This window comes from Nanorana parkeri, unplaced genomic scaffold, assembly GCF_000935625.1.
Source record: "Nanorana parkeri isolate BGI_ZX_2015 unplaced genomic scaffold, ASM93562v1 scaffold253, whole genome shotgun sequence".
In the NCBI taxonomy this organism is placed as follows: domain Eukaryota; kingdom Metazoa; phylum Chordata; class Amphibia; order Anura; family Dicroglossidae; genus Nanorana; species Nanorana parkeri.
In genome coordinates this window covers 759369-775285 of record NW_017306521.1, presented here as the reverse complement: position 1 = coordinate 775285, position 15917 = coordinate 759369, and the positions used below count along the sequence as shown (strand labels likewise).

Sequence of the window (15917 nt, the reverse complement as noted above, 5' to 3'; positions counted from 1 at the left end):
GATGATGACGTAACAGGTGTCTTAATGTCAAATTAGATGGACTTACTAGAGCATTCCTAGTATATATATGATATACATGAATTTTAATAAATGTTAAAAGAAAAGAAAATCCAGCTGTGAGCTCCCAACCACAGGGTAGTTCCCTATGCATACATATAGGTCATGCTGAGCTAAGACTGACTGTGCTAAAGCCATTTACCTTTTCCTCAATAAATGCAGTGAATAGTCTGCTGTGACACAAGAGCTAGAAAAGTGTTTCTGCATTTCTGACTAAGAAATCGGCTACACCTGCTGATTAGAAACCATGTATTTTTGTATCTTCCTCTACCCAAGAGTTGCGAAAACACTCTTGGCAGATAATCTTCTTGTAAAGAAGCCCATGGGGTATATTCAAAAGCCATGTGGATAGGGAACAGCATTTATTCAAGTAAATACTACCCTAACGTTATAACTGTAAATGGCTGAATATAGCTAGGGAGGTAACTGTTAAGCAAAAACCACCCTTTGGTGGGGGTTTGTTTTGCTTTTGGCGCAAAAGCCAAATATCTAATTCCAGGCAATAACCTACATGACCTATACATTTTTTTTAAATGCTTATATAGAAACATGATTTAATGTGTATTTATGTTTGTTTGAATTTATTATTCTAAGCACCCCCGTCCCTCCCAGTCTTATACTCGCCTGTCCCCAATCTGCCTCCTTGCACACCTGCTTGTCAGAAACTTCTCCATCATGTCTGTGCTGTCTCCTTTCAAACCTATGAAGAGTTCCTACTTTGCCAGAGTTCAGAGTACTAACAGGACAGAATGAAGATTCTAACGACTATTTGGTTGCTAATGATTTCTAAGGACATAACGTTTAATATTTACTTAAGTGTTTTTTACATCATAGGGGTTGGGGAATCCTGACCCATAATCTCCTGAATCTTCAGCTACAAAACAATAGTGTAATGGTCTTTGGATTCACAGACTGCTTAGAGGTCACTGCTAAGAGGTCATGGTTCTGGCAAACTGATCGCGTCGCTAGTTGCTACACTTTACATGCTACTCTTTTTCTTAATGCATATGTTCAAATGAGTTCCCAGCCACTGTTAAATGATGAGTCGTTCGCACATAACGCCAATAGTTAAAATTAATATAATATTTATTTATCTTTCTTTTAGCTGACGTTGAAAAATAATAAAAAACAAATTGGCAATAATATATATTACGGTATTAAGTAAGAATCCTGAGCATAATGTTAAATACATCCTTCTGTGTTTCACTGACCTTAGAAAATATTTTATTTTCAATCAACCATAGGACTGAAGATACCCCTTACTTTATAATGCAGCTGGACTTTGAGATGGAGAATTTCACTAGTCAAACTGTCATAAGGCGGATAATGTGGCATCTAGAGTATCAAGGTCGAAAACCCCCTCCTGAAATGGAGAAAGCAGTAACAGAGTTAACAGTAATACAGAAGGATATTCGAGCTATTGTGCCTCTGGCAATGGTAAGATTTCCTCTTTCATCCCATACTTCTATGTTATTTAAGTTTTCTCTATTAGATTTTTTTCATTTTCTGGTCTGGTCATCTGTTATTTTTTTTTTCATTTCTGTATCAAATTCGTATGTCTGATCAGTACTAGATCACTTGTGCTTTAATTTTGACATTTTTTTAATGTAATTTATAATTGCAGGACACAGAGATAATTAATACAGCTATTCTGACGGGAAGAACAGTTGCAATCCCTGTAAAGGTTCTAGCTATTGAAACTTCTGGAGTCATCACAGATATTTCAACGTTTGTATCATGCAAATCTAGCAATGAGGACATCATTAAGGTGAGGAATACAAGGCTGCTTGTTGCTGCTATGTCACTAATAATATTCATACAGGTTTATTTTAGCATTAACCACAACAATAATCAGTGACCGCTCTGAATTATTATCAGGAAAATAATCATAGATATAGAATAGCAATAGTAGATTCAGTTGACCATCTACTGTATTTACATATATATATGTAAATATACCACTGAAATTGTATATTTCCTGGTGATCCTGCCAGAAACCCAGTGAACTTCTGGTGCACCCTGTGCATTCTGCCTCTGCTGTCTGTTATGATATAGCATAAATCCTAAATTCCCTCCCTGTGATACAGAATGCCTCCCCCCTATGTTATTGAGATACAGAGACTGGAGATGTTCTCTCCTTAGGGTCACCACACACATTACAATCTGACCATACAATCTTTGTACAATCAACTTTAGATCTACCAAAACAATGTAATATGAGGAATTACCTAATCTAGCCATTAATTTGCATACAATCAGATAGGCCCTTACACTACACACTTGTTGATAGATTTAAAGGAGATTGTACCATCAGATTGTCACAGTAGGACAGAATGTGTGTTACTGGCAGGGTCCCCAGATAAAAATTAAGGAAAAAATGCATGAAAAATTATACTAACGCAGCCACCACATCTCAGGTTTCTAATCCACAATATATTACATTTTTATTCTTGGGTTTAGCTATTCTTGAAGCTTAGCCACGTCATGGAGACCACGTAAAAGGGTACTAGGTTACGGTGTTGCTGTATCTCCTAGTTAAAATGCTAAGAATAAGTTTTTGTTTTTGTAGTTTTTTGGCAAAAATATATATTAGATTGCCCAGAAATACTCTGTATTAGCTATTGTCAGTGACATGTGCAGTAATCAGGGCCAGGCTGATACAGTGGCAGAAGAGGTATCCATACGGTTTACAACAATGAAGGGGAATTCATCTGGGATTGTTTTGTTTCAAATGCGGATATGAGCAAAGACGTATCTCCTAGACCCAGTCTGTGTGGACAGTATGGCACTTGCTGTCTTAGCAAGATCCACAGGCAGCTTAACTTTTCAATTACAAAAACAAGTTGAATCCAATGTAGTTTTACTTTGGCTTAGTACAGTACAGTGTTTGTTTTTCCAGTCTTTGAAGGGCAAGAAGACAATGACTTTCCTGAGCCTTGTCTTGGTAAAACGATACAGGGAAAAGCCGTGTCTAACTAAAGACTGTACTAACAGCAAACATGAGGGCAGAAATGGAGGAACATAATGAGTGCACTAAAATGCAAAATTATAACAATCTACTTTGGCAGCACAGGGTTAATGTGCTGGCATAATTCAGTGGGCTCAGGTGTCAGTTTTCCAATAGGATAGCTTTATAATGGAAATGCATAAAAGCAACCTGAATAAAGCCTGCATGAAAATGGTTCTTATTTAACCCGTGAATAATCCTTAGTTATCCCTAATTAGTTCTTTTTAACTACTTCCTCCCCTTTTTATCCTTAGCTTAGACAAAAACATTGCTATTGCCCTGAGTCATGTTTACTGTGTGGCACCTCCCTAAATTTTTATGGTCCTCTTAGGTAGCCATACATCTTTGCATCTACGGAGGGAGGTGGGGGAGTTGCATACAAAAAAACATTAGATTTGGATTATGAGAGAAAAAATGGTAATGGGACAAGTTTTTCCAACATGTTTAATCAATTCCCACCTAATGAGCTTCCGCTTTGGTGGGGAGGTGAAGAGGGAGCACCCTTTGGCATCTTGACCTTGGGTATTAGAGAACCTTGTCACAGCAATAGCAATGTTCAGTAACAGTCGTTCACAAAGCCATGTATGCATTATAACACAATTGTTGCATTTACAGTTTTATTGCACTCAATTTACACACCGCAATGTGGCTGAGACTATCTGTAATTCTTTTCTGTACAGACAGGTTTGAGTGAAAGGATTGTGAAATGAATAGGCAAATTGCCATTTAGAATGATTTCAGTGGTCTGAGACGAGCACAACAACAGCAACAAAAATGCCATGCCAGTCTTCATTCTTATAGCTGTACTGGGAGAGTTAAGTATGGGGCCTAATGGTCCTAGAAAAGTTCTGTGTTTCAGTGCTTCAGATTTTTGCAGATTGGCACCTGAGAGCTTAAAACAAAGTGATATGCCTTGTTCAGGATTAAAAAATCATAGTCTTGAAATAAATATTCAAGACTGAACACATCATTAACACTTTGAAGATGTCTATGTGTTAATTGTGCAGGGGTTTTTTTATGTCATGGATGGCAGGTTTCACAGTAATGCAATGCAAGTCCTCGCCCTAACAATGCATCAGCTTATTATTATAATAATCCATAGACTTCATTAGAATTCATGATGATCAATTCATAAAACCAACTGCAGTTCCTTCTGTATGTCTTTTTTAAAAGATATGAGGTCATGCAGCAGATTAGCCGCAGTGCTCTGTAATTGGCACAATATCAGCTAAGTGTCTCATCTTCCAGCAGCAGTTTATGCCTCACTATTCCTACAATGGAGATGCTTCCATTTGGGCTGTATTAGAACATGTCCTTAAGGATAATGGGTATCCATGGATACGTGCAACTTTCCAGATCCAGAGCCTTGATTGCTCTGTATGCAGAGTCAAAGCACATGAGGTTGAACTTAAAATACTTTGCTGCCACTTGTTTAAGTAAGCTGTCAATTCATCACAGAGATTAGCAAGGTCTTTTTTAAGGTCAAACTACTGCATCAGGCTTAGCTCACACTGTGCATCTTAAATGGGAAGCACGCAGCAGAAATGGCTGCTGTATAAAATAATATTTTAAAAACACACTGGTTTTGAGGGTACTCTGGTCTCCCAGTTATGCTGAACATCCTTTTGCTTTGCAGTTTGACAGTTTTTCAATATAGCACACAGCAGGCAACCTGGTAATTTTCTGGGCTTACAAAAACTGTTGAGTTTAATAACACTAAGCAAAGCGCAGTAGTATGCCTTAACCCATAGAAAGCTATCAGAAATCCCATTATACTGAAAAGATCAGCTAGGTCATACTCCTTTTCACTTCACATAGACTTTGCTTGGATATAGCATATATTCCTTCAGAAGCAGAGAGCTCATATTTTGTAGTAATTGTTCCTAAGGATACATTCATATAGGTGCTTCTCCTGCAAAATTGTTCTTCAATGTTAAAATCCCCACTAGAGGGGTTGTTTACACTAAGGATTTGTTAAGTGTTCAATTCAACACTGATGTGCGCAATAAGCACCTTCCACAAGGGGTTCATTGGAAGCTTTCTTAAAGTACAGGAGGAATTCCTTTTGCTAAGCATTGCAGAACTCATTGTAACAATACTAAAGGTCCAGGCTTAGCACTTATACATATACATCTATAAGTATTCGTGGTAGACAGTTAATGACTAGAAATACCCGTTAGTAAACCTAGGGTTCCAAAATGGTGATTGAAAAGCCTTCTAAAAGGGAACCTTCTTGCCAGCCAAATCAGAGTGATTGTTTCATTATTAACTCTGAACTGCAGAAATGACAGTTGGAAGCAAAGAAGCCTCAGGGCATTTTCAGCAAGTACAAATTCTGAAATACTGTTGTAACATTTGCCTGAAAGTAAAGTTAATGTGACTTTCACATTTGCTTTCTGTTTCATATTTTGGTGATATCAATGGTGTCCAGACTTGTAAATGCTTACTGTAGTGGTGATCTGGATATCAGAAAAAAAACTGCATATAATGTCCCACCTAAAATGGTCTTAAAGCCAAAATGTTCTTAAGAAAATTCAAATGCTGATTAAATAACTTACAATGGATGCTGATCCTTCATGTTTCAAAGTTTTAGTTTCCTGTAGAATCAGCTGGTCCCCTGAGCACTGGCTCCAATATCCTGTTTTAGGGTGGATCCTTTCCCTTGCAGGGTGCCATGGAGCCACCCTTGTGTGTAATAATAAGCTGTGTGTGTCTCCCCAAACACACAGGGACAGCAAGGCCAGCTGCTCCCTGCTCCTTCAATCTTCCTTCTCCGTGTTAGTGTATGGGCATCTGCTGGAGTGCGTGCTATCACTTAAAATCTTGTACTAGACAGGAAGTTGAGGGAAGCAATGCTGAGAGAGTTGGAGCTGTTTGGAACCATGATGACTGTAAGTGTTTGGACAAAAATGTAAAGACATACTTTGCTGAAGTACTTTTGCTAAATGTTTATTTGTTTGATATGGATTAATTATTGAAAACAGTTTGAGAGAGTAATACTACTTTAAAGCTGAACCGGTGAACAGCTACATACACAGATGGAATTCGTATTTGGAGCTGTTTTACCAGCCGACTGATTTACATTTCTGTACATCCAGTCCTGAGATTTACACAGTCACATGGCACAGCCCTGTTTGGTAGGACAGGAGACCAGATTTTTGTCTCTGACAGGACAGTAAAAAGACAAGCAGCATACTGATGAGCTCATATCGCTGTCAATCTGATCCTCCTACCAGCATGACCCTTTTTAGCACTAGCACAACTGGCTCCTTGTGTTGCTTTGGCAGCTTCCAATCTGAGCTCTGCTGTAAACTGACTGGAAGAATCTGGAAGAATATGATATACATTTCAAATTAAAGTATTTACAGTTAAAAAAAAAATATATATATATATATATATACACATACACACACACACAAACACACACACCCCTCCAAATAATTTAATTCAGGTGTTCCGTGAAATTTCCTTGCTACTAAATATTCCACGGTCAACTGTTAGTGGTATTATAACAAAGTGGAAGCAACTGGGAACAACAGCAACTCAGCCACGAAGTAGTAAGCCACTTAAAATGACAGAGCGGGGTCAGCGCATGCTGAAGCGCACAGTGCATAGAAGTCACCAACTGTCTGCAGAGTCAAAGCTACAGACCTCCAAACTTTGTGTGGCCTTCAGATTGGCACAACAACAGTGCGTAGAGAGCTTCATGGAATGGGTTTCCATGGCCGAGCAGCTGCATCCAAGCCTTACACCACCAAGTCCAATGCAAAGCGTCGGATGCAGTGGTGTAAAGCACGCTGCCACTGAACTCTAGAGAAGTGGAGACGTGTTCTCTGGAGTGACGAATCACGCTTCCCTGTCTGGCAATCCAATGGACGTGTCTGGGTTTGGTGGTTGCCAGGAGAATGGTACTTGCCTGACTGCATTGTGCCAAGAGTAAAGTTTGGAGGATTCTAGTGTGGGCATGTTTTTCAGGGGTTGGGCTTGGCCCCTTAGTTCTAGTGAAGGGAACTCTTAAGACATCAGCATACCAAGACATTTTGGACAATTTCATGCTTCCAGCTTTGTGGGAACAGTTTGGGGATGGCCCCTTCCTGTTCCAACATGACTGTGCACCAGTGCACAAACCAAGGTCTATAAAGACATGGATGAGTGAGTTTGGGGGAGGAGGAACTTGACTGGCCTACACGGAGTCCTGACCTCAACCTGATAGAACACCTTTGGGAAGAATTAGAGCAGAGACTGTGAGCCAGGCCATCTTGTCCATCATCAGTACCTGACCTCACAAATGCGCTTCTGGAAGAATGGTCAAACATTCCCATAGACACATATGTTCTAAGAACATTTGTCATTTTAATGGCATTTCTTTATTGAAAGGTTTTGATATATTCATTCAAATAAAGCACTTTATTTTTCACTTTCCACCCACATAAAATATCTTTCCTTATCACACCATATGAACATTTACAATACATTTAAGTGTAGCTAATGCTGTAGCTATAGTTTTCCTAACTGATTAAAATAATATTGTATCATGCACAAATTATAAAGTTTGATTGACCTGAGCAAAAAACACACCATGGCTTCTTTATTAAAAATACAATGTAGTATCAAGATTTCAATGAAAAGCTCAGTGCAGATGCATGTATTAAACATTTCTACACTTACAAAGATTATAATGGAAAATAAACCAGTACAATGGCTATAGCTCCACAATGTCCAATTGGCAACCATGTCGTCCTATCTCTTTATGGTCCCAAAAAAATTCTAGTCTTGAATGGCTTTCTTTAAAAGTATTAGTGACAAAAGACATATGAACAGCCTATGCAATGAGGAAAAACAAAAGCGCAATACCAATACAAAGTACAGAAAGTAATCTCAAGCAATTAAAATTCGTATTTTCCTCACCTGATGTCAGTAATGGGAAATTGTATGGCTTGCCATGTTTTACTATGGATCTGGCTTATGCTTTGAGAACAGATTTCAGACTTCACTAGCTGTATTTTTGTTAGAGGTCGGTGACATTACCTAGTGAAGACAGTGTTTGGATGACAGTCTTGGAGATCCCACTTTTAAAATAAGTCAGCAATAGCAGCTCATATATTTCTACTCTCTCACAGGTTCTCTTTAAAGAATCCTGAACATTGTAACGGGAATTAAACTCTCATATATATTTAGTAACACAGATCTATATAAAAAAGATTACAAATGCACACACATTGAAGTTGACTGGGTTAAAATGATCTTTAGTTTAATATAATTATATTTTAAAAAAACATACGTATCACTTTCAATGTTTTCTCTTCTTATCTGTAACTTGTTTCTGCTTATTGGTGGCTGAGCTTGTGTTTGAGTATTCTTAGAGCTTTGTCTGTTGGCATATTAGTTTATATAAAACAAATTCTCAATGTACTGATCTTGCTGCTTGGAACAAAGATACCTCATTAAAAAATCAGTAAAAATAACAGCTAAATTCCCACCAACTCACTGTGACGGCACAGTATGGAAAGTCACAAAGTAAAATTGCACAGCGGTTGTTTTTGATTGTTAACCAATTGGTAGCAGTTGAAAATTGGATCCTTATGAAAGTGACACTAAACACAGGTGTTAAATCTTAAAAATGTATTCAAGTACTTTAACTACTAACAAAACAGTACCTTATTTGTGTATCACTCTGTAGATCCACAAATCATCTCTGAATTCATGCTGACATGGTCCCTACTTTTGTTCCCCATGGTCCCTGTGTGTGTTGTAAAATAGCCACCACTCCAAGCTTGCTTCCGTGATAGACTATAATTATAATACAAATTAGTAAACTAAACATGAGATTGTAGTCCATCACGGGAGTGAGCTTGGAGCGGTGGCTACTTTACAACACACACGGAGACCATGGGGAAAAAAAAGTAGTCACCCTCTAGAAGGAAGCACAATGAGCTTAATTCAGAGATGATTTGACGATCTATAGCTGAGTGATGCACAAATAAAGTTCAGCTTTGTTAATAGTTAAGGTACTTCAATGCATTTTTAGGATTTAACTCCTAAGTGTCTCTTTAAGTTCTTCCTACTAGTTGAGAATCTTTCAAAAGTAGGCATCTTAATATTATATTTTTCAGTAATGTCATAGTAAGGTGTTCAGAATTAGTATGGGCACCCCTGTGCAAAAATGCAGGGTTCCCCAACCAGTCTGATCACTGGGGGAAAGAAGACTGAGAACATGCATTGTCTTTACTGCAGCTGAGTGAGGACATCATCTCAGTCTAGGCAAAATTATTGGACTGGAGCTCATGGGCTGTTGCAAAAAAATTATATTGTTGCTGTGTAATGTGACCTGTCAGGATTTTATTCATGCATAAATATAAAGTTGATGAAAGGCCCACTATAAGACTCTTTCTTTCTCTTTTAATAGGTATCAAGCAGCTGTGACTATGTATTTGTCAGTGGGAAGGAGAGCAGAGGATCGATGAATGCCCAAGCCATTTTCACCTATGAACATCTGAATGCACCCCTAGAAATGACTGTATGGGTCCCTAAACTGCCTTTACTGATTGAGTTATCTGATTCAAAACTAAGCCAGGTTAAAGGCTGGAGAATTCCAATATTGCCAGATAGAAGGTAGGCTTATTTTGTTGAATGTAAAATAACAAAGCTCACCTAAATATTATAATGAAAACAATTTACTTGGCTTATTTACCAATTAATTATTATGAAATTGTGCTGGTAGAGCTTGTGGAATGGAGGACCCTTCATAATAAAATAATTGGGAAGACAGGATATTTTATTGGTAACTGAGATTTTCAAGAAGTTATTTTGTGCCTTGTGTTAGCTAAATGCCTCTGATTCATTAACCTTATAAACCTCCAGACTGTGCGGTTGTCTCTAGAGATGCTCTGAGCAGCCATATCTCTAACGAACATCAGATGTTCAAGACCGCAGTTCCAGACAGATCTTACTGTTTGCATTACCTTTTTCACTGACTTCTGCCCTGGCCCTGATATATGAAAGAGCTGGGTCTTGTGACTTGGGCTTTCTGTACAGAGGGTGTCTGCCAACACTTCGTTCATGTCATGGCCTCTGTACCATTCCTCTACAGCAATATCGTAGAGATTGTTGACATCTCTGCTTACTAAATAATGTGTTTTTTTTTTTTAACTCAATAGAAAGAACACTGATTATTAGTGCCGTATTTATGGCTATTATAATATGAAGCTTTACAATCCTGAAGACAAGTGGATGCTTATACTACACTGAAGAATGTTAAAGTCACTAAACTAGATAGCTTTGATTCCTTTAACAGTTTTGTTTGCTTTGTATTATATGTTAAGTTGTTTGTGGTATGCTGATCTTTCTTTCTTACATTAATTCGAAGTAAAAAACACTGGGCCACATTAATTTGTAGTTAACCCATTCCTTTGCCCAACGCAAGAAGTTCAATTAAACAAGACCCTGCCATTAAGTAAAACTAAGTAAAATCCATTACTATAAAAGTAAAAATTAGATACCTACCGTTTCCACTGCCTGCAACAACAATGCTGCTGCAATTAGTAGACATGATTACCTGCAGTCTAATTGGAACTGACAGTTTTGATGGTGTCAATCTCCTGTTCCCCTGTAGCTTTCACGGGTTCCTCCCTCTCACCTCACACCACTGTAGGATATATTAGTGGTATATAGGTCAGAGAGAGAAACCAGAAAATGTATGTATATTGTAGGAACGCTAGACCCTTTGAGCAGACGAGGATAAGTAGTACAATTACTGAAATTTGGAGGCAGCTCTCTGTTGACAAGGGTATCCCAAGGAGTCTGTGGAAATGTTTGAAGAGTATTGATAACATGAGAGATCCTCACTGATTAATTCAGTCCAGTATGGTTTTTTATTACATGTGATGTAAAGGTAAAAAGACAATCACTATAAAAGAAGGCAAATGCTTACCTTTTCTGCTGCTTGCACCAACAAGCGCTGCTCCAATCAGTAGATATGGTCATTGCAATATCCCCTTCGCAAACCGTACCATTATAGCCCAGAAACCAACGGGTGCTGGAACAACTGGTGGATGGCCCAACAGTATACAATCTAGAAGATATGTTGTCCACACTACATTCTACTTCAGAGTATCATCTTTATTCATATTTATTTAGCCTGACACGTGAATGCAACGTTTCCAGAGCCTCACAGGACCCTCTCATCAGGCAAAGTGTCACAGTGCCACACTTTGCCTGACGAAGGGGTCCTGTGAAGCTCTGAAACATTGCATGCACATGTCATGCTGAAGGAATACAAATAAAGATGATATTCCAAAGAAGAATGGTATGTGGACAACATATCTTCTAGAATAGATATGGTCAGCCTTTTGGGACACTTTTGGAAGTGTCAATCTTCCGATTCTCCTGTAGCTCTCTCAGGTTCCTCCTACCACACACCACTGTAGGATACATTAGTAACATGGAGGTAAGAGTAAGGAAAAACGTTTTGGTTATGCATACACTTTAAATTCACCACTCATGTATGTCCTCTGCATACTATAATGCAATGTGTGTGTGAATAGACATTCCTGAGAGTTGATTTTGAGCAAATTCAGTACTTGTGCCTCTCTAGCTGTTTGTAATGTGAAGTAATTAATTCTCAAAGATCCTCAAAGGTCAAAAAAAGACTCTAAAGTGGGGTTTAAGTTCGTTTCTAACAGCTTAGAAACATCTGCTCTTGACATTATAGGGCTGGCAGCCTATCAAGATGTGCACTGATAGAGAAAGACTAAGATTTCAATGCCTGTGTTGTTAACTTTGAAAATTAATTTATCTGCAAAGCCTATACATACAGAGGTTAATGAGGCTTCTTTCAAAGTGTTTTTACTGGTTGTTCAGAATCTGTAAATCCTTTCTGTGACAGCAGTCCCCAGGACAAACAGAAAAGGTGAATCTCCACAGAAGGGGGACAGCAAAGAAAACTAAAACAAAAGTTTGGGCTATAGCTACATTTGAAGTAATTTCCCAGAATCAAAGTGAAATTAAATGGGAGACATAGAAGAGGTTTTTCTGGATAATATAAGTTACAGCAGGCATCTTGTGGTATCTGCTCAAGGACATGACTTTTAAAAGTGTATAATGTAGTACAGGTTTACTTTAACAAATGTTTCATTTAAAAACAAAAAAGTCAATAGGCATAGAGTAAGTGCAATATTTAGATGAAGAGCTTTTGTCTGAGTGGAAATTGTCCTTGAATGCTGTTATCATAGACCTATATCTCCACTGTTATGTTTAGCTGTAGGCTTAAATATAGACACATGAAAGGCATATAGAAGGTCACATAAATTACGGGGCTCAGAACACCATAACATTAGCATGATGTACACCTCAATCACTGGTGCATTTATACCTCAAGCTCTTCATTTTTTTTTATCTCAGCAGAATTTTATATCCTATCTTTTATTGATATTGTAAAAAACATAATAATATGGTGCTGTAATGACTTTTGTGATTTACCGGCTAGTTCATAAACAAGTTAAAGTTGTATTTCAAAACAGTCAATAAATGTGCAATTCAGAACTTTTAATGTGTTTTAGCAAAGGTTAAGAGACAAAAGTAGTTCTTTAAGAAAAAAAAAGAAAAGGGTTTTCAGAGCATAGCACTACTGAGTATTTATGGACATAAATATGGCACATTTTCATGTGCACATGAGTTTTTTAAAGTCTGGCAAGGATTTTGAGGATTTAGGGTAGATCCATCACATTTCACATCAATTTCTCTCTATGTCTACAATGGTCACCTGGAGAAACAAAGAGGGTGAATCTACCCAGCATCAGCAGAGACAACAATACCATGCTTACATCCATTCAAACCCTCCCCCACTCTATCCAATACTGAAAAAAAATTGGCTGTACATTTACTTTAATATTTTGATACTGGGAGACTTAACTATTAACTAACAATCACTTTATTAGGCTAGGGCTGCACAGTAGATTTTTAGTAGCTCAATCCTGCTAATAAAATCACTACAGATTAATTACTAGGCATAGCAAAATGCACAGTAGGGCAATCCTGTAAAAGAGGCCATCTATGCTTACCTTTCAAACAGAAATGGTGTCTTGAAACCTGTACACCACCACCACCACACACCCACCATAGGTAGTGGTTTCTCCCATTGGCTCATAAGTCCTGTAGGTAACCACTTAATGGGGCAGGAGGAGCAACTATTCACATACCCAGAAGTGTGGAATACATGCATTGCATAGGGAGTAATAAAGTGACAGTGTTTCAAGACATGGGCTTCAGGGATTGTAAGTATAGTGGTGTCAACGTATGCATTTTAACATAAAAATTGGTGTCATCCTCCTGGCTATGCTGTGTAGCAGGCTGTAAAAATCTCAGGACTGGATGGGTTGATATTCATTTCCTTTGGCAGGTAACACAACAAATTTATATGCATTTCATCTGTGCATTTAACCATTTGCCTGGAGGTCGCTTTAACCCTTTTGCTTCCACCAACATAAGGCTTGTGTCAGTGGCAGCACATGCTTTTAAACATTTTCCCAGCTGTTATAGCAGCCAGTAGTGTGTTTACATGTAACAAGAGAACACTAAGGCCTGGTTCACACCTGGGCTTTTTGTAGCGCGTTCGAACGCTCTGCAAAATGCTCAAACACCGAAATCCCAATATTTCCTATGGGTATGGTTCACACCTGGGCGTATTACAGGCCATATGAACGTGCTACAAAACTCCCTACGCCCAAAGAAGTACAGGAGCTTCTTTGGGGCGTTTTTGTTTGCGCGTTTCCATTGGGATACAGCCAAGTAACCCTCGGAAACGCGTGCTTGTCGCGCGTTTTTTTACAGCGAATTGCGGTAAAAACACGCGTCACGAAACGCGCAACAAACGCACATATTCGATACGCCTAGGTGTGAACCCAGCCTTAATGCTGACCCCCCCCCCACCATGTATCTTGGGCTCTGCAATTTCTCCTGCGGACTTGGGATCGGTATGGTGGCGGGTGTTGGCAGCAGAGCATGATCAGTGAACATCTATTTAATGATCGTAACAACACCGAAGGAAGTCAGGAGCCGCAAAAAGTTGTCATTTCCATTTTCTGAGCTTTCTTTCCCCAGCTGCTGTGGTTGGAGAACAAACATATCAAGCACAATCTGTCATTTCCTGTCCTGAGAACTATAGATTGTGCTATCCCATGGGGGTTTGTTATCCTCCTTTGTGATAGCAAAAAGTTAAGTGTAAAAAAGAAAGCAGTTTAAAAAAAATTAAAAGGTAATTAAAATAGATCAAAGTACATCCCATTTTTTTAAACCTCCTTGCCCCCGCATACACACATATGAATGTAAACACATGTATTGGGTGCGCCTACTGTATAAATGAAAGTGGCGATTGGGCCACACATTAGATATCACTGTGCAGGTCAGAGTGATAGCAATACTTCTAAGGCCATCATTCATGGTTAACTCTAAACTGATGACTTGTGTAGGCTTTTAAAACTTTGCCAAAGGGCAATTTTAGGTGCCAAAATGTGTTGCCATTTTACAGGTGCACAAAATGTTAAGGCTTGACATGTTAGGTATCTATTTACTGGATACAAACACACCTTTTATATTTTAACAAAATTGGGTAATATATTGTATTTGTGTGCACTAAAATTAACGTTAGTGAATTTCTCACTGACAATTTGGGTTTGATAAACAGTTGCGCTAATATTATACTACATTAAAAAAAATGATTCCCTATCGTCCCTGCTTTCAGAAAATATATAATCCTTGGTGGGTGAGAGGGGGTTGGGGAAACTCATCTTTAGGCCAAAAATGTACATTTTAACATGTGTGCAAAAAAAAAAAATGTCTTAGGCAGCAAAAGGGTGAAAGGACCACATTTGCCAAAAATGTATTTGATAACAGAATTGGGCAAATACATGTGATAATAGTAGTCCATTGTATTATTTTATTTTTAATTTCACATCCATTTATTTATTGTATTCATTTTATTCCATATTTATTTGCACACTAAGCTGTCCAGCAAAAGTAACAGAGACAGGTGCTAAGGCAAATGATAACACTGCCAGAGGTGCTTGATAAGTTTCAGCAAGGTTTTTTGTAAGTAGTTTTAAACCATGGAAAATAAAAGGTTACTGTTGTTATGCATATAAAAAAATTAATCATAAACGATATACTATCATTAATCATTACAAGAATTAACTAAAATTATCAGAATACAATATTTTTCACATCAGTGGTCCTCAAAATGACCATTAATTGATTTAAATGCAAAATGTCTATGCTGAGTGTTATTTACTGGTGATACAAGCATGTTAATTTCAAGCTCATATTTATTTATTATGCTTCCAACTGTTCAAGCAAAATATGAAATATGATGAATAAACAGAAGCTTCAAACAGACTGCAGATTGATAACTAAAAATTGGCAAACAATGACATGCAGCAGCTATTATTACAACATGAAATGTTTTTTTTAAGGGAAAACTATAGTGTGTTTTCGCTGAACATATATTTGAGTTATTATCTAATGTTTATCTTAAATTAAACTATTATGTAGTTTTCACAGTTTTACATACTTGTACTTTATTCCTATTATGGCATTAGATAGATTAGTAGGTGGGATAATCTCTCTCTATATTTCACCGTAATCACTCAGCCTTCCTGATCAACAACTGCTGAGATAAAATCTCAGCCACATGGAGATAAATTGTTTCTGTCAGACCTGACGGGCAGATTTGTAGCAGAGAAAGTGAAGCTCAACCACTGAGCTTAAAGGGGTTACCACACTGTGCAGATGTAATCACAAACTTCCCATGAAAATATTTGATTAGCATATTTATACAGTATCTAATAGATATATATATATA

At 37.9% G+C, this 15917-nt stretch overlaps 1 protein-coding gene across 1 annotated transcript in view; it reads left to right on the top strand.

The window, feature by feature from the left end:
* The window catches only part of TMEM132E (transmembrane protein 132E), a 405930-nt gene that overhangs the window by 358614 nt on the left and 31399 nt on the right, over positions 1-15917 (top strand). The window contains exons 4-6 of the mRNA XM_018556800.1: positions 1302-1494; positions 1682-1825; positions 9471-9676. Coding sequence (XP_018412302.1) covers positions 1302-1494; positions 1682-1825; positions 9471-9676 — 543 coding nt within the window. The remainder of the gene's footprint in view (positions 1-1301; positions 1495-1681; positions 1826-9470; positions 9677-15917) is intronic.